At 40.6% G+C, this 20,200-nt stretch overlaps 1 protein-coding gene across 1 annotated transcript in view; it reads right to left on the bottom strand.

Annotated features, from left to right (window-relative positions):
- Positions 1-33: 33 nt before the first annotated feature.
- Positions 34-20,200, bottom strand: part of KCNQ5 (potassium voltage-gated channel subfamily Q member 5) — a 513,662-nt gene continuing 493,495 nt past the window's right edge. Inside the window, exons 12-14 of the mRNA XM_038397155.2 lie at positions 7,402-7,533; positions 6,015-6,141; positions 34-5,555 (exon numbers count right to left, since the gene is read on the bottom strand). Of these exons, the coding sequence (XP_038253083.1) occupies positions 4,608-5,555; positions 6,015-6,141; positions 7,402-7,533 (1,207 nt within the window). The 3' untranslated portion in view covers positions 34-4,607. The remainder of the gene's footprint in view (positions 5,556-6,014; positions 6,142-7,401; positions 7,534-20,200) is intronic.

The following is a 20,200-nucleotide window of genomic DNA, read 5'->3' as shown; positions in this document are numbered from 1 at the left end:
AACAAACAAAAATCTTCAAGTATACATAGTAGCTACTTTATAACCAGGTTTATTAACAACAAAATGGATTTACCTTTGTCATGAAGTTACAATTAACATTGTATTATAATGTAATGGCTAAAGCCATTGCAATATTAGTGGAAGTGTCCCTTATACTTTCCATAACCATTATAAAACTGATATTTTAACACTGCTCCCTCCCATATTGGCTAGCAGAAATGTCTCAGAACACATTCAATAGCAGATGATGTTTGGTGCCTATGGAAGTGTCCCATATGTATCTGAATTAATGAAAACCTCTCATATGCTTCCTTTGACATTCCAGGGGTTGGTTTAGATTTAAAAACCGATTCACCTTTTTGGATAATTATAGCAATTTATTTGATGTTGCAATTCATTTGAACTAAATTGATTAACATGCTTGGAAAAAAATGAGAAGCAGAAATATGACGGCCAAATTCTCTTTGGACGTACACCTCCTTCAATCCTTCTGAACTCCATGGGATTGCACAAGGTATGAGTCAGGACAAAAATTGTCCCAGTGGGACAAGTTTACTCCTGGTGTAGGTGGGTGTAATCCCATTGAGATCAATGGAGTTAAGCCTCATTACACCAAAGAAGGATGAATTTGGCCCATTTATGCTGAAGTCAGTGGAGCCACACAGGGATGAATTTGTCCTCAGATGTTTAATCACTTTTTTCATTCCTTTGCTCTACATTTTATTTTTCTGCTTTGTTCTGTTTTCTTACTGACCTACTTTTCTCTGTGCTTTTTAAAAATTTCCCTTCTTTTCATTCCTTTTTATCTTACTATTTTGTGCGTTACTTTTTATGTAGTCAATGTGACATATGGGTTAATTCAGCTAAGCATTAGTTTCCTCAGGAAATAACTGGAATATTATCATTTTCACTTTATACAGATGCCCAACAAAATAAGGGTTTGAATCTGGACTCCTGACTCAGGCAGAGGTCTTGCTGAAGTCCATGGGATTTTTGCTTGAGTAAGAACTGCAGGCCCAGACCCATAAATAGTACTGTATATCAGGTGTTCCTCAATACAGCAATAATTCAGTATGACTTGACTTATCACAGAAGAGTAGGTGAATTACCTATCAGCAGACTGTAATGAGAGCAGTCATTTAAGCAGGATTATCTCAAAAACACATGTAACAGCTGTGGGCATGTGAATAAAAGTGTATGATCTTTGCAATCTTGAACCCTAGGCTAAAACACTATATCCATACTGAAATAAAAAGTATAGATCACATAAGCCAGGAGTATATAGAGTTTGTAAAACAAATAATCATCAAAAACTATTCTTTTAAGTTCTCTCTTCAATCAAGTACAACAAACGTGCTGATCAGAAAACAGTTATTTGTTTAAGTCCCAGTCCTTAAACCCTTACTTAGAGCCAGATTCTGTCCTGTTTGACACCCTGCACAATCCTCCAATGGAGTGTATATTAGGGCAGAATTTGGTCCTTATTGCCTACTCATGTAAAACTCTTATTGACTAAAATGGGAGCTTTGACTTAGTAAGTAGTTGAGGACAAGACCCTTAAGGCCAAATGCTGTTCCCACTGACATCAACAAATTATTGATACTGATTTCAGTGGGAGCAGGCTTGGTCCTTATAGTGTAATTAAAGGTATACTGTGGACACAGGAAACTCCTGGTGAGGAAAGGTCAGAACAGCTCACTTTGTAAAAACACATAATAAACCCTTTCCAGATCTCCACAGATTCATTAATTATTCTTGCAATTTTCCATCAATATAATGTTAAAAAATTCCTATAAGATAAGAACTGTAGCTACAAAAAGAAGGATGTAATGGTGACAATAAAAAAAAATCAGTAATTTCAACTTAAAAAAAGATAAGGTCTTCCTGATTTATATGATCTTTGTAAAGACATTTACATTTTCATATATAATTTATAGAATTCATTTATGTGCACAGAATTGTATTAAATAAATTAATTTAAAATGAGGAGAACTCAGGTATGTCATTTAAGCCAAAAATACCAAGTTCAGCGAGTAAAAATCAAGATCCTGATTCTGCAACTGCATCTGTGCAGGCAGAGCCTGTGCCCATGTGGAACCTCCCTGATTTCACAGTAAGGCTCAATGTGGATGCAAAGGTCTGCTCAAGCAGATGCAGTTGCAAGGTCAGGGCCCAATTCAGGATGCTGTTGTTTTCACATTTAACGAAAAAGGGGAGGCGAGTCTAATTACTGACACATTTGTTAGCTGTCCTGTGCCCAAGCTCTTGCCCCTACATCAGACCTAAGTACAGACTTACATCTACAACATTATGAGATTTTATATAAATGGCAAGAAAGGCACCATAAAAAATTAGGAAAAAAGAAAAGAAAATCCTAAAAATGATATCGTTTTTAGATATTGTACAATACTTTAAATTTACAGATTTGGATGGACAAACTGCAGACATTCAAATAAGTCAATATTCTGTTCTTAGATGTTGAAAAACCTATTTATCATCACAAAAATATCTTCGCAATTCGGCTTTAATATGATCAGGCTGCACATGAAGGATGTATAAAAGGATGAATGCGATGGCAAATCAGTGATAGCTAATTGTGCTTCAAGACATCTTTCAGAATTTACCAGGTGGGCTTTGTTCTGGCACAAACCATAGAATGTAGCTTATCATCCATAGATCCTGTATCACTGACACAATATATACACTCTACAGTATGCATGTACTTTCACATAATAAGGTTATCATGTAACATCCAGGAATACTTTTGTAAAAGTAATATTGAGGCAGAAATTACAGTGGATTCATAGTAAACAGTTCAAGTCCTTCACAATACAATCTACAGCATTTAGCCATGATTAAGACTGCTGTGACATTTTTGATATATAATAAATCCTCAGCAGGGCTGGGCTTTGATGAAACAGTGCTCTGAGTGAACTGGAACTGGCACTTCCGTACATTTGGAGTTCTTGTTGCTAGAGGTGGCCAAGCCCAGAATAGGTTGCCCATGAGTCAGTGGTACCTGTCAGCTGTAATTTGGGAGGATACAACAAATAGAAATCTTGTTCAGTGGGGAAGGGTGGAGGCTCCTACAGGGTTCCATGGCAAAGCCCTGGTAAGGACCAATAGGTAGGCACTAGTACTGCTACTGCACCTCTGCAGAAGTGAAACGTAGAAAGGCTCTGAGAGCAAGAGGAGGTCTCAGGGGAGAATGCTCAATATGCTGCAGGTTTTGAATCCCTAAACTAGGTGGGAGATGGTATGGGGAAGGAGTCTGAGGGTCCTTTCTTGGCACCTTTGTAAAATGGCATAGAGCTAATAAGAATGTGACTCCTTTCCCTCTCTCCTCCTCGTCCTCTCGTTTTTAAAAATTCAGTCTTCTTCAATTTGGGCAATTCAGCTGTTTGTCTCTATTACCTCTCCCATTTCCTAATTCCTTACATGGCTTTTTGGAAGAAACACTAGCTGTCTGGAACTAACAGGCTGGAATTTTAAAGACCTTTTTCACTGTCCTTGCCTCCCTGCTGTTATTTTTCATTTTTTCCCCATCCCTTTTTTTCTTCTCCAAATTCATATTTTCCTTTGCTTATCGTATTGTCTCTCTTTTCCCCCTCGTCACCCCTTCTGTAGTCTCTCTCTTCCCTTATCCCCTTTGTTTTTCCCTCTGCTTTCAATACCAGATTCACTTTCTTCACAGACTTCTGACACACTATCATGGAGTATCAGTGTGCAATTGTGAAGCCTGGTGCCATCTTCAGGGCAGAAAGAAGAACTGCCTTTACAATAAAGATAACACCCTCTCCTCTCCTGCTGATTCTATTTCCAGAATGCTTCAGATCCACGGGAAGGGCATGTCAATGATATTAGCAAGTTTGGGGTAAGGAAAGCTGCCCCTGAATTTTTGGTGCAGTAGTCCAGATTATCCATCTCTAATGCCAGCCCTTATCCTTTGAATTTATACATTTCAGAGCAAAAGGAGGTTCTTATCATAAAGAACAACCTGAAAGTGGTGTGCAAAGTACTTTGCCAGAGCACTAAATCACCAAAAATGTTACAGAAATTAACATTCTAAAGCTGAGAGTGTTAAAATAACTGATTAATGATGAGTTAATGTGTATATCTTGCAACTAGCAGCCATTTCTAGTCCCATATTACTGGTTTCCTTGGTACCTTGCTAGCAGCTGTAGATAATGTTTTTGTTGTAAACATAAACTATTGTCTAATTCAGGACATATGTATTTTTAATTAATCCAGAAGCAAAGTGCTTTAAATCTTACATTTTTACTTCTGTACTGTAGAAACAACACTATTTCTAAATGCTCAGACCTTTGCTTTCTGATACAGTCTGCAGTATTAACTTTGTAGATTACTCATTATTTACACCTACTGTACTACATAAAAGTGATGTACATTAGGTATAAATCTGAATTTTAGCTGTCACTTAAGCATGCATTTTCATGCAACTAGAAGATACGGGCTCATACAACTGCCTTTCAGATTCTTCCTGATTCTTGCAATTTTATTTTATTAAAAAGGCTTTCAAAAGAGTTCATGCTATGATATGTATGACTAAAGGAATTACTCAGCCAATGAAGAAAACCCATAAATTGTTATTTAAGTTTGACATGAGGCAAGCTGAGTGCATCTGTACTGTCCCCTGGCTTGCAAATGCTTTGAGATGATCTTGATATTCCAGTCCTTAGAGAGTCAGTAGAGAGAGTTGTTTCCACTAATGAGCGAGAGATGCTTTCAAAAGCCTCTGTTTTTGTCTCTGCTTCCAACTCTTCATCTGTTATAAATAATTTTGACTCCCTCCATTTGGAGTACACTTCTTGGCTCCCTCTTGAGCCACTGGAGTCATTCCCAGCAATCTGTACATTCAGTTCTTCAGATGATTGTATAAGATTTTGTACAGATAAAGATTTTCCTAAATCCATTTGCACTACTGGTTTAACTGGGACCAAGGGTTCCCCTTCTGTATCAAGGCTTTTTCTCCATGAAAGATCCTTTGTCACTTTGGGCTGTGCAACTTTTCCATTATCCTTTAAAGCAACAAGGCAAGCGGTGACATCAGAAATATTTTCCTGTGTGGTCGCAGGAATAATATGAAGAGGCTCAGGCCAGTTGGCATGCTTGACTGAGGAGAAAGGTGGTATTTGTAATGTTGTTGGTGTTGTTGGCTTAGTTGCCTGGTTTATTTGGTTTGATGTATTATTAGTTATTATTGTTGCAGGTCCATCATTTGGCACCTGTGTTGCTTGACTATGCATAGTTGGACTAAAAGCACAGTAAGCCTGAGTGCTAAATTCATTTGGTGTCAGTATAAGCTGTAGGCCACGAGGCATGTTGGCACTAGCTGATCTGGATACACATCCACTAGTTTGTGCAGAACTAGATAAATCTTTGCTGTCTACAGGACTTTGATAATCGGAGGTCTGGTCACATTCAAAAGATGGCATTTGAAATGAAGCCAAAGTAAGCGCTGATGCAGATCCTTTCCTTAAGACCTGTTGATAAATATCTAACAGGCTGTCCAGTTTTGACTCTATGGATTGTACCTGCAGATTGGGGAAAAAAGGTTAAAGTAAGTTCAAAATATTATTTAAAAATATTTGCCTCCCTAGAGCCTCTCTAGAATCTAAGCAAAGAGAAAATGTAAAAGATAAAAAGGAACAATCTGCATATAAGGGAAATGTGTGTTTCTCTGTATAAAAACGCTACTCATCAAAAAAAGAAAGCTATTAAAAGCAGTGTATTTACAGATGCTTCATGATCAAGTTAGTGCTTTAGCTATTAAACGGTGCAGATTTCAGTAGTGTATGTTTCTCCATTTCTTTATACAAAATACATTTAATGTAATATAATTGTGTGTCTTTTACTTTACTTCAATATTTAGAATAGTGCAGACACCAGATAAAGTTATTTTGCTAAATTGTTAAAAATTGAAAAAATCCATTATTAATTACAGAAAGTTATAAGCAATAAAACAAAATCATGGTTTCATACAGTCACTTTACCTGCTTCTCCACCTTGACTACACGCCCTAACATACTAAGGTCATCAGTTGTCTCATTCTCTGCAGTATTCTTTTCTCGATTTTTCTTATCTGTTGTGATTTGTCCTTTTCCAAGAATCTGGTCAACGCTGTGAAAGAAATTGGAGACTATAATGATTCCTGAAAATGGTGAAATTGTGGCAGTATCCACTGTTCACATCTATTGAAAATTACAATTACAACAACTATTTAACAGTTTCTGAAAAATGCCTAAGAAAAAGGATGGATTTATTTTTGTTAAAATAATAGTAATCAAAGTTCACAAAATACTATAAAAGAGTGTGGAATGATGTTTAAAGCATCTGGGGAGAGCAAAATGTGAAGCTAAATGGCAATGAAGTGATATTTACTGTTAGTTGTGAGATCTGTTACACATATAAATAAATGATAATAGATACATATTTGTGAGCGATAGTTTAGTCTCAAGTTATTGGCTCAGTCCTCCAAACACTTACTACTGGGTACATTGCTTACTACCATTAGTAGTCCGATTGGTCAAATATGAACAGAAGTGTTTAAAGGATGGGGCCCACCATTTATATCTCATGCTTAGTTTTATCTGTATTAAACCAGCACAACATAGAATTTTTAAAAAATAAGTAGGTGTTGAGAGTGGTATGGAGAGATTTATTGTAATGTGTGCTCTTACTCTAAACTAGTGACATGAAGCAGGGGAAAGTTGCTTAAGAGAAGGTTTAAAAAAAGTAATATTCAGCAATAAGGGCAATAGGCTTTGAATTATATATATATAATTAGTGCTCACTGAAATAAATCAATATCTCTGATAACCAATGAGCGGTATTGAGCCCTCCGGGTGTTCTTCAGATGTCATTTCATAGTGGCCAACTGGCATACAGTATATAGGAACCAGAGGTGGAGGGAACTGCAAAACTCTGCATTGGAAAGGTTGGGCACAGAGAGCTTGGGCTTCTAAATCTGGGAAATGCTTCCCAAATGCAAATATAAGGAGGGATATATATGTATCATGGACGTGTCAGTTTATTACTGTATGGAGTCCAGAATATTAAAATATAGGATTCGGGCCATTGTGGTGCTAAGGGCCCTCAGCTTCTATTAACTTCAATGAGACTATAAGGGATTGGAAAACAGTTTTCAAACAGTCACTGTATTAAATATTCCATCAGTTTATGAGTGCACTTAAAAAATTTAATTGCAGGGCTAACTGCATTCACAAAACGGAAGACTAAGCTGCAGCACAGGTGGAACTTGGGCCAAAAAAATTGGTAATGTAAAAGACACACAATTCTTCTGGTGCTAAATGACAAAATAGCTCAAGGTATTTTTATACAGGAAGGATCGTCAATGATGAAGGATTATTCTTTCCTTACCGGGACTGAAGACTTTTTATTCTGCACAACATATCAAGGTGACCAGCTGAATACTGTTCAATTACATCTTTTACATCATATGGACGTAACGTCTCTTTAAACTTTCTCTTTGCAACATGAAATTTCATGATTCTGTGGAAGAAACATTTTTCCAGATTAATCCTTATACATTTTTGTAAAACAATAAAGTCATCAATACTGATTCAAATGTTAGCTCTGTCTATCTTTTCATAATATTGACAGCTTAGTGTTAAATCAGCTAAACTAAACTAAGGCCTTGTCTACACTACAAAGTTTTGTCGACAAAATGCAGCTTTTGTCAACAAAACAATGAATATGTACACACTGCGATGCGACTTTTGGTGGCAAAAATGCTGTGCTTTGGTGACAAAATACAACCACCCCAATGAGAGACAAGTCTTTTTCCTCTAAATTTTTGTCAACAAAGTGCCAGTGTAGACACCACGCTTGATTTTATTGCTTTAATTGGCCTCCGGGAGGTGTCCCACAATGCTCATCATGATCACTCTGATCAGCAGTTTGAACTCCACTGCCCTGCAGTCAGATAAACAGCCATCCACCCCTCCCTCTTAGAAGCCCCCGGAATTTTTGAAATTCCATTTCCTGTTTGCTTGGCATGGAGAGGTCTCATTGCATCTTCCCAGGCGACCATGGCAGGTAATCGCAGCAAACGCTCTCTTGCTTGGACCACTGCGGAGCTGTTGGATCTGCTCAGTATATGGGGAGAGGAGGCTGTGCAGTCCCAGCTGCACTTGAGTCGTAGGAATTGGGATATCTACAGGCACATTTCTCGAGGCTTGTGCGAAAAGGGCTGTGATCGGGATGCACTGCAGTGCAGAGCAAAGATAAAAGAGCTGAGGCAGGCATACCATAAGGCGAGGGAGACAAACGGTCGCTCCGATGCTGCACCTAAGACCTACTGGTTCTATAAGGAGCTGAACGCTACCCTCGGTGGTGACCCCACCTCCACTGCCAAGGGCCCCGCTGGATACTGCGGTGGGCCTGGAGGCAGTGGAAAGAGGACCTAATCCAAAGGACAAAGTCATTGATGAAGAGGTGGAGTTAGAAAATGATGTGGAGCTTCTGGCAGAGTCACCCAGTGAGGCAGGCATCCAGGAACTGTTCACCACTCCAAAGGTGTCTAGCCAGTCTCAGCAGTTGCTCTTCGGTGAGCAAGAAGCAGAAGAGGAGACAGCTGGTAAGTGGCTGTGGTTTGTGTAGTGTGGAGGTGGGTTCAGGGTATAGAAATGTAGAAAGCTGGCTGTGTTTCTGTGAGCTGGACGTTTCTCTGTGTAGCTAATCAGTATGGCGGAACAGGGTGTTGATGCACGCCGAGATCTCACAGGAATCCTCCAGAGAGATGTCCAGGAAAGTTTTCTAGAGGAACTTCGTAATCCTCTGCAGAAGATTCCTTGGCAGAGCAACTTTGTTCCTTCCCCATTGTAGGAAACTTTCCCGTGCGATTCAGCAATCACTTGTGCAGGGACCAAAGTGGCACACAGGCAAGCAACATAGGGAGTAGGGCGGAAGCCACAAGCATGTAGCAGATGTACTCTCATGTGATGGGATGGACTAGGTTCAAAGGCTTCCTGCTAGAGGCCTCACAGTTCTACCACACCCATTCCAGGGAAGGAGCAGTGGAGAGGTCCTCCATGCAGGCTAGAGTAGCTGCAGGAGAAGCAGCCAATCAGGGCCCTGGAGGGCCATATAAAAGGAGCTGCAGAGCAGTAGTCAGTTACTGCTTGGAGCAGGAGAAAAAAGGACTGCAGGCCTGGATGCCTGGAAGAGCAGCAGGGCTATGGATGGTTTGCTAGCAGAGACAGGGGGAGCATTGAGGGAGCTCCTGGCTGGTTGTTGGGACTGAGTAGGGACTGAGCCTGGGGAGGGCTGCAGGAAGATGGTGTCTTCAGTGAGGAAGCCCTGGAGATACAGTCCCATACCAGGGCTGGACTACTTAGAGACCAAAGTGAAAGGAGGTCTAGAGAGAGAGGAGTACTGAGATAGGCCCCGGTGGACTGTATACCCTGGAAGGAGTTTGTGCTAGTTAATATGGACAGTGTGACTCGGCTGGAAAACTGTGTTACTGATAAACCTGGCTGAGAACCACCAAAAGGAGTCACTCCTCCAATGCAGGGAAAAGGGAACACAAGGAGTGGTGGAAGCCGAAAGGCAGGCCAGAAAAGAAAATCAGGAGTTTAAGAACGCTACTGAGCGGTTGATTAAAGTAATTCAGGAGTAAATGCAGAAGCTGAAGTCCTTAATAATGCTGCAGACTGAGTAGATCAGTACCTACCCTCCCCTGCAGCACATTCAGAACTCTTTTCTATGTCCCCTCCCAAACTCCGCCCACACAGTCCACTTTCTGGAACTTCTCGGTTTCCCCTTCGTTCCACCTCTTCAGACAACTTTCATAATGATAGCTGGACCTACATACAGCTCTGAAAATCTGCCCTTCCCTGGTACCTTCTTTCCCACCAAGCATCTTTGGGTGTTTGGATGTGTTGTTTCTTGTGCAATAAAAGCAAAATTTTTGAGTGGTAACTCATCTTCAGGACTTTGGAGCGGAGCCCGTGGAGCAGCTCCGGAGCAGTAGAGCTGCAGGTTTTTGCCTGGAACTGGAGCGGAGCTGGAGCACAGCTGCAAAGCCCTGCTCATCTTTATTTGTTTTCTACAAATTGAGATAGCAGGCAATACCAATACGTACACAAGCAGTTTATTCATGTGCTTGCTGGAATGTAAGGCCCCAGATATCACCATTACTTCCTAGGAAAACTACATGTAATGTAACATTGCAGCACCAATCACAGAGATAGACATTACTGGTTCTCATTTTCAAAGTGTTGCCTCAAAGCCTCCCTGATCTGAATTGGTCCCCTCTGGCTCCTCTGATAGCCCTTGTATCTGGCTGCTCAAAATCAGCAGCCAAGCGCTCTACCTCCACACTCCACTCAAACCTTTCACCACTCAAAGCTTCGCAAAGATTATGCAATGTACAATATGCAGCTATCAGCGTGGGAATATTATTCTCATTAAGGTCTAATCTGCCATAAAGACATTGCCAGTGCACCTTTAATCTGCCAAAGGCACATTCCACTGTCATCCAGCATCTACACAGCCTGTTGTCGAACTGCTCCTTACTACTGTCCAGATTTTCCATGTAAGGTTTCATGAGCCACAGCTGTAAGGAATACACCGGATCTCCCAGGATCACTGTAATCTTCTGGTTTGGAAAGAAAGTCCCCACTTGTAGCTTTCTATACAGGCCAGTGTTCCTGAGGATGCGTGCGTCATGCACCTTCCCGGACCATCCCATGTTGATGTCAGCGAAACGCCCACGGTGAGCCACAAGTGCCTGCAATACTATGGAGAAGTACCTCTTTCCTATTGATGTACACCTTCGCAAGGTGGTCTAGTGCCAAAATTTTGCCATCCATCGCCCCTCCACAGTTAGGGAAACCCATTTCTGCAAAGTTGTCCACTATTTCATATACATTTCCCAGAGTCACGGTCCTTCATAGCAGGATTCAATTAATTATTCTGCACACTTGCATTAACGCAGACCCAACAGTCGACTTCCCAATTCCAAATTTATTCGCAGCCGACTGGAGTCGTCAGCTTCCACACAGTGATTGCTACATGCTTCTCTACCAATAGAGCAGCTCTCACTGTGGTGTCCTTGTCCCTTAGTGCTGGGGTGAGCTCTGCACACAGTTCCAGGAAGGTGGCTTTCCACATCCGAAAGTTCTTTAGCCACTGCTCAATATCCCACATCTGCATGATGATACGATCCCACCATTCAATGCTTGTTTCCCGAGCCCAAAAGTGACTATCTACCCTATGCAGCTGTTCTGTGAATGCCAAACACAATCTAAAGTTGCTCCTAGCCATATCACACAGCATGTCACTCAACTGGGAGCTTCTTCAGTTAGGAACTTCGCGATTAACTGCACTGCCATCTGCAATGTCTTCATGACAGCTAACAGAGAATAGGAGAGCAGTGCAGGATCCATCCATTCTCACAAAGATACCGGGGTGCACAGCAAAGAAGGGCCATTGAAAAATGCCACAAAAGAAAGCTGGAAGCCCATGGAGTGCTGGGACAGAAAGCAATGCATCACGGGACATTGAGCCCAAGTTCTAAGATGTGCTGCAATCCGCTCTGCCTTCCCACAACACCTAGTGACAGAAGGTGTCGAGCTGGACTGTGGGATAGGTACCCACAGTCCATTGCTCACACTGTCAATGATAGTGCCCCAACTGTGGACGCACTCTGCCGACAGAAGGAGTGAGTGTGAACATGACATTCCGATTTTTATTATGCAGATTTTTGAGTGTCGACATCACTTTTGTCGTCAAAGCTTGGTAGTGTAGACAAGGCCTAAGTTAAGCTGATGATATTTTCTTCTGAACTCCTGAGTTACACTCAACAAAACCCTTCTTTTTCAAGGTGATTCGTGGAGTTTATAAGCACAATTCCACTGAAATCAGCATTTTGCAAGTGTAGAATTGTCATGTTAAAGACATGTTACATGGGATTTTAAATAGCTTGTTTAAAGTTATAAATGTGTGCTCATCAAAGTGTGCTCTTCTGTTAGGTGCAAGTTCAGCAAGGTACTTAAACATGGTGACGAGTCTCATTGAGGTCAATGAGGCTGCTCAGGTCCTCAAAGTTAGGCTTCAGAGTAGCAGCCGTGTTAGTCTGCATCCGATGAAGTGAGCTGTAGCTCACGAAAGCTTATGCTCTAATAAATTTGTTAGTCTCTAAGGTGCCACAAGTACTCCTTTCTTTTTGCGAAAGTTAGGCTTGTGCTTCAGCAACTTCTTGCACCAGGATCTTAATGTTGAGGGAATTTTCATAGCTAAATCTCAACAAGTCATAAGTTTCATTTTGTTGGTAGATTGATTCCTTTCAAAGTTTCACATTTTGTTAGCAAATGTCCTCCTAGTTATATGTGTATAATTTTAATCTAACGCACTCCAGTGCTGAATAACTTAAATGATAAAAATTGCCATGCTAATTGTACTCTCCTTTATATAAACAAATCTGTGCACATTAAAGGGGTGTGCTTTTATTTTCTACTGAGAAAATAGTAAGTTATATCCATCTATATCTAGGTAGCTATACCTAGACATATATGCAGTGTAGTTGTAGCCAAGTTGGTCCCAGCATATTAGAGAGACAAGGTGGGTGAGGTAATATCTTTTACTGGACCAGCTTTGTTGGTGAGAGAGACAAGCTTTCGAGCCACAGTGGAGAAAGCTCTGTGTGGTTCGAATGCCTGTCTCTCACACCAACACAAGTTGATCCAATAAAATATATTACCTCACCTGCCTTGTCTCTCTAATACCTAAAGATAAATATATAGCTGTGGATGGCTCTATGAATGACAATTTGAATCAAACCAAACAATTTTGCATGCAGTTGAAAGGCCTTGATTCTGCTCCCACTAAAGTCAGCAGCAAACTTACCACTGATTTTAGGGGGAGGAGGATAAAAACATAATAATTAATTTAAAGTATTCACTTTCTTGTGTTCCTTATAAGTACAGTATCACACTTCCCATTTTGTAAGTATCTTTAATTGTGCATCCAATTTGTTTCTCATTAATTTTTCATTTGTAGATTAACAGTGTCTCGTCATGCAGGGCAGTATTCTCCTTTTTTAATTCTTCTTTTGCTGCTTTGGGACCAAACACTACAGTCCAGAGATTTGACTGAGGCACAGTTCTCATTCAGGTACAATTATGACATTTTCCCAATTGAAATCAATGGGAGTTATGGTTGAATAAGGATTGTGAGATATGGCTGTTGGATTTTACCGCAAAGCAATCAAAAGTGCCATTCAACAGCAAGTAATTAATGATGAAATGTAAATTTCACATAAAGACCATTTTGCACAATTTTGTGTAATTTGTGTGGCAATCAGATGTTCAATGGGTATTTTTTAAGAACAGGAAATTTTGTGTTAAATCATAAATGTGAAGAAATACAGGCTAAAGATTTTGAATATATCTTTAGGCACCTAAATAAAAGTGATCAGATTTTTCAAAGGTGATGTGAGCTCCTGTAACTTCCATTGATTTAAATGGGAGTTGTGGAAGCTCAGCATATTTGGGAGTCTGAAAAGTTTGGCCATACTGCTTTGGGTTGAAGAGAGGTAAAAGGAAGACACTAGTCATAACTTGGAAAGATCTACACTCTAGTGCAAGTAAGCAGGTAGGGAGCACAAAACTGTTGGCCCATCTGTAGAATGTGCACAATCGCCAACAGTGTTGCCTAGTGGTCAGGTGGGGTTTTAGCAGAGCGTCTTCCCCATTGAAAGCACAGTCCGGTCCTTCAGTGCTCTGGCCCCAATGGTTTTCAGTCCCCCCTTTAGCCCTGATATTTTTTGAGGGTCAGCAGGGCTGGGCCCTTGAACAGTCAACAAACCCTTTTTCAGCTGGTCTCTCATCTAGATGAAGATTCCTAGTGTTGTAGTGTCCTCTTGGGGTGGGTGGGGCTCCTGGGCCTGCTCTCTCCACCAGGCTCCAATCTGGGGTGCTAAACTGCTCTCCACGGACAACTTCCTGTCCCCAGCCCCTTTTAGCTCCCCAGAATAAATTACTCCAATCAAGTCTCTGACCTGCTTGCTCAGTCACTTGCCTCTCCTATGTGGGTTTGCATAGGTCTGTGTTGTCAAGTCTCAGGCAATGGGCTCCTGGACAGTACTTTCCCATCCGCGCAGCAGTCTGCTCCCTTCCACTGCCCTGCTCTGAAGAGCTCTTCTCCCCTTTTTAAAGCACTGCCTCCAGCTTGTGCAGGCCCTGCAGGTGTGGCTGTGCAGGGCCGCCTGGCAAACCCCTTACTCACCCGTGTGGGGTTTATATATCTCATCACACCATCCTTAATCCTAATATTTCATGCTATAACATTAGCTAATTTAATTTTTATTATACTACATAATTAACCTGCAAGACAGCCAACAAGAAGATAAAAAGCCATGGTTATCACTCTGTGATAACTAGAGATTAGTATTACTTTAAATGGAATTTCATGAAAACTGTACTTTGTATTATTTCTTTACCACATTATTATAAAAAGTATGCAGTCAGAGTTGAAATTTATAATGGACACCTTTTGATTATGTATAAACCTGTTATTTTAAGTAGTATTGATCTTTTCTCACAAGGCTTAGTTTCTTGATTTGTCGCATTATTGTAAGTATTAAGTTAAATGGTGAATTCAGATAAGGTGGAGTGTCACTGATACAATGGATGAAACATAATCTTGGTCATAGAGTCTAGAAACGGAAGAGACTTATTAGAACAACTCTTCCATCTCCCTGCCAGTTCAGGATTAATCTCTATGTTGCACAGTGGAAATGTAGTTTTTAATATGCAAAGGGACAAATTTCCACTGGGAGACTAATTCCACAAGCTAATATATCTCACTGTCATTTCTAACATGGAGGAACCTGAAGTAGGGAAAATATTTGAAATGGAATTTTTTCACATAGTTGTCAAATGACTCCAATATGTTCTATTCCTAAAAATCTGATAGAACATCTAATCCCTATGTATCCAGTTCTTTGTTCAGGTTATGAAGAAAAAATTAATGTGACTTGTTCCAAAACAACTTGCATTACAAAGGTGGTTTATTTAGGAGAAAATATGGTTGTTCTTTTTTTCTTTTTTCTTTTTTTTGGTAACCGTACATAATTGCCATGCACACTCCTCATGAAGTGCTATATGAGACTAAACAGGAAGTGTGGAGCAAGGGAAGTAGTACATTATATGGGAAAAAATCCAATTTCCTACTATGGGATGGCATGTACAAGAAAATTGAGGCAGAAGGTCAGTTTTCATTATCGGGCCATAAACCTGGTTAATCAGCATACACAAAAATCTGAACTGTAGATCAGCACCTTGTCTGGAAGCAGTAAGTTGTTATATAGACCAGGGCTTTGGTTATTCAAGGCCGTTTTAACATTTTTCCTTGCTTGACCAAGGGACTGTGTTGTTTTGGAACTCAGGATGATTCTAGCTTTTTGGGGAGAATCTCTTTTAATGTATCTATGTTTCCTAATGTAACAAGGGTCTTTTTTTCTTGCGTCCTCTGAACCTAGGAGTCCTCTGAGCCTAAAGGTTTTTCATTGACTTCAGTTGGAACAGAATTAGGCTAACACTCATTACTTTGAAAAATTCTACCCTTGATGATTGTTTCCATTTCTTTCCAGACATGAAGTTGTATAGTAATTGCACCTGCTCTTAATGGGTCAATTTCAGTAGAGTCCTGTTCTCAAAAATATCAGTATTTAGGGCCTGGATCCAGAGCTCATTGAAGTCAATGGTAATTTTCCCACTAATTTCAATAGGCTTTGGATCAGGCCCTTATTCCCTTGTCCCTCAGATGTGTGAAGTTTTCTTCTGGATTCCAAGAAAACATGTAAAATATCCTACAGGAGGGAGGAGGGGAAGGAGATACATGAGCTATACAAATAATAAAGAAGTAAAAAGAATGATGTTATTAAAACCTGTCAGTTACTATGAAACATAAAACCGCAGGGATTATTTAAATGATGGAACTGAGGAGTTCCTTTGGAGTTGTTAAATTCTATTTAATCAGTAATTCTCAATTAAAAAATAAGTCAATCTGTTTCTTTTAAAAAGTCCTGAAATAACTATTTATATAATAGATTTTAATAAATGTAAACACCCATTATGGTTAATGATAGCAATTTTATGGACTTTTTTCAAAATAAAAGAATTATGTCACAAATCCAAAAACTTTGAATTTACTTTGTATTTGTTAGTTTTAAAAATCAAAATGTTAAACTATTTTTGTGTGTTCACGTGTGGTACAAACTAAGGGTCTGATACTGCAAACACTTACACATTGGGTGACTTTACTTGCATGCTCCCACAAGTTAAGTTACTCATATGCTAAAGTATTTGAAGAATTGGGCCTTAAAGCACACAACAGGGCACACTAATAAGTACGGCTTAGTGCTTCAGAGTAGCAGCCGTGTTAGTCTGTATTCGCAAAAAGAAAAGGAGTACTTGTGGCACCTTAGAGACTAACAAATTTATTTGATGAAGTGAGCTGTAGCTCACGAAAGCTTATGCTCAAATAAATTTGTTAGTCGCTAAGGTGCCACAAGTACTCCTTTTCTTTTAGCTTAGTGCTTGTTTTCTATTTGTACCACAAGAGGGCAAAAAAGACTCACCATAAACCTTGACTATATGTAAACTGAGTAGACCAGTTTACATACAGTCAAGCATACATACTAAGTAGAAAGTAAAACAAACAAAAACGAACAAAATAGTTCAGTCCCCTGTCTAGCTGAAAGGCTCTTTTCCTCAGAGTCACTGTATTAAATATAACAGGGTCATTTTAATATAATTTAAATATAATGTGATGAATGATACCCTGTATCCTAAACTAATCTAATAAAACAACTGGTGTAAGGCAACTTTACCATAAGAATTATTTGTAAATAATGGCCCAATTCATCATCCAGCAGAAAGCAGAAGCTAAATTATTTTGTATTGAATTGAGCTCCAAATGATTTCAGACACTTTTGTATGAAACTACGTCATTTACACCCCAAGAATCTCTACACGACTTGCTCTGCATTTTTACTGAGGCTAAACTCCTCCTGAAGCTCAGACAAGTTTTGTATGAGCAATGCCCAAACAGAACAATATTAGCACCATCACCTCATGTCAATAACATCAAATGCAAGAGCCGAAAAAATCAGGATTACAGGGACATGAAGATTCTTCTTGTACAAAGTTTTGCTTCCCATTTGTTTTGTATTTATTTCCCTTCATTTTCCTCCCCATTCCTGCTGCCAATTATAGTGTTATGTACAAGTACGCTTGTCATTAGTAGAGCCTACAAATCTGCAAATATCCACAGACCATTTTTGCAGATTGGCTGCAGGTACAAATTTTGTATCCACGCAGGGCTCTAGTCATTGTGCTGTTTACTGAGTCTGGAGCTGAGCAAATGCATTGTCAGTTCCTTTAGTGATTCTGACACTCTTACGTCATTATTTTTTAAAATGTTTAAATTGCCATAGCACGAAGAAGCCTCAAAAAGGACTGGAGCCCTAGTCTGAGAGGCATCATGACATAGTCCCTGCTTTGAAGATTACAGTCCAGGAAGATTGCTTTTCTCTGAACTAAACAAGACGACCACAACTACACTGCTGAGTGTGAAAACATGCCTCACCACTTCCAGCAATTCAGCAGCCCCATGATGCTTGCCCAGGATGTTGGCTCTACCACAGTGCTCTTCTACCCTGCTGGTTCCATGACTTTTTTTTTCCCATCCCTGGCCTCAGCAACCCCTCCTGGTTTTCTGCCTGCAGAAGAGGTCAGGAACTAGTAGCAGGGAGGCAGATCATGTGGGAAATGCAAGCCACGGAAGGAGGGGTGTTCAAGGTGTAGGTAGATTGGGGCAACACTGACTCCTCCCTAGAATACTAACCTGCTCTATCTCCAGCAGCCAGAAATCATCTTTTCTCCCAGGCAGTCTTTTTATATATGCCTAAACAGTCTGTCTGAGACTCTAGAATGGGTGAGCAAACTTTCTGGCCTGAGGGCCACATCGGGGTTCTGAAACTGAGGCTGTGCCTCCCCAAACAGCCTGGCCCCTATCCGCCCCCTCCCATTTCCCATCCCCTGACTGCCCCCCTCAGAACCCACGACCCATCTAACCCCCCTGCTCCTTGTCCCCCGACTGCCCCCTCCTGGGACCCTCCCGCTTCTAACTGCTCCCCCTGGACCCCACCCGCTATCCACACTCCCCGTTCCCTGTCCCCTGACTGCCCCGTCCCTATCCACACCCAGACCCCCGACAGGCCCCCCAGGACTCCCATGCCTATCCAATCTCCCCTGTTCCCCGTCCCCTGACCACCGCCCCCCAGAACCTCTGCCCCATCCAACCGCTCCGTGTCCCCTGACTGCCCCCTGGGACCTCCTGCCCCTTATCCAACCCCCCTGCTCCCTGCCCCCTTACCATGCTGCTCAGAGCACTGGGACTGGCAGCCACGCCGCCCGGCCAGAGCCAGCCACATCGCCGCGCAGTCTAGAGCACCTGGGTAGGCTGGCAGCTCTTGCAGCTGTGCTGCCCGGAAGGAGCTTGTAGTCCCGCTGCCCAGAGTGCTGGCGGCACGGCGAGCTGAGGCTGTCGGGGAGGGGGACAGCAGTGGAGGGGCTGGGGGCTAGCCTCCCCGGCCAGCAGCTCAAGGGCTGGGCAGGACAGTCCTGGACAGACAGGCCCAGATGTGGCCTGAGGGCCATAGTTTGCCCATCTCTGCTCTAGAACCATGTAGGGGTGGGGGAAATAGTATGTTATGGTTTAAAATAGACAGGAATCTGAAACAGAACACCATGGGACAAAGTTCTAATGGATAGTAAAAAAGAAATACATTTCAAACTATAGCATAGATGGAGTTTAAAGAAAATGAAATTAAACCAAATTCATAAATGGGTAAGCATAAAATTAAAGAATTAAAGTTAGCTTACAATTGGTTAAGGATCAATATGTGTGTTTGTAAAGAAGGCCCCAATCAGGAAGTAAAAGAAGACCATGAGAATAATAAGTAGCATTACTTGCAGTGTGGGAAGGCTGTGTGGTTTCAAAAGTAGCTAATAAAATAAAGAACTGCAGTAACAAGACAAAGAACGTCTTAAAAGAAACATGCCCAAATCTTCTCACTGTTCTGCTGGTAAGCAAGGAATGGGGGAGAAGATAAGAAATGAAAGGCCTTGGGAACAAAGGAGGTTGTAAATCTTATTGAGATTAAGACTGGAAATAAGGGTGAATTATCTCAAATTGGTTTTTAGCTGAAGTCAGTAATTAGCAATGACATCACGTGTTTGTTTAAGGGTATAAAAAGTAAATTCTTAAAGGGATCATTGCTAATACCTGCCTGATTATGCTGGAGTTGACCAATATGGATCTGAGCACCCTTGGGGTTAGCCAGTTTGTAAGTATCTTGATCAAATGCCTATAAATGTTTTGTTACTGCTTATTAGTTAGGCATGTTTAGAGAAATTGCATAAAGTATCCTCTGGATTTAATAAAGGAATTTATTGTTAAATTGGTGTTTGGTGATTTCCCATATTAATATAAATTATTTCAAATATAATTAATAATTCCAAAAGATGAAGTTTAAAGAAAATTAAACCAATTTCATAAATGATTAATCATGTTTTCCTGCTTTTGCCATCTAATATATATCCCTATGTTTTCAATACATAACTAGTCAGCTCTGGAATTTACAAGTTTGCATGACGTTTAGCTACGTTATTTGGATTTCATATTAACACCAAATGAAAATGTATGTATGAAAACATACAGCAGTTAGAGATAGAAAAGACCTCCTAGGTCAGCTAGTTTACTTTACTGCCACACTGCATAGTTATTCTCTACTGTGTATTTCTTAGTGCTGATTTTATAAGTCCTAAGAAATGTAGGAATCCCACCATTTCCATTGGGACAATATTACACAGCCTAGTTGCTCTCACTGACAGGAAACAATCAGATGTGTTGTACTATATGGTAAAAATTTGTATTAGTTTCTCCTTTTGACGCTATTTTTCATGCTTGGTAAATGTGAGTTAATGGCTATAGCTAAAAACTGCAGTGCTTTCTGTCAAGCCTGCAGGTCTCTCAGTGCAGGATACTAATGACTAATTGCTGTCCAGGGATCCAGGACTGGTTCAGATAATACAGTCCATCCTGCCACCACAGGGTGCCTAGTACACCATGCGCAGGTTGAAATATT

Source organism: Dermochelys coriacea, chromosome 3 (genome assembly GCF_009764565.3).
Source record: "Dermochelys coriacea isolate rDerCor1 chromosome 3, rDerCor1.pri.v4, whole genome shotgun sequence".
NCBI classification, from domain to species: Eukaryota; Metazoa; Chordata; order Testudines; family Dermochelyidae; genus Dermochelys; species Dermochelys coriacea.
Note: the sequence above shows the minus strand (reverse complement) of the source record. Positions and strands in the feature narration are given on the sequence as shown.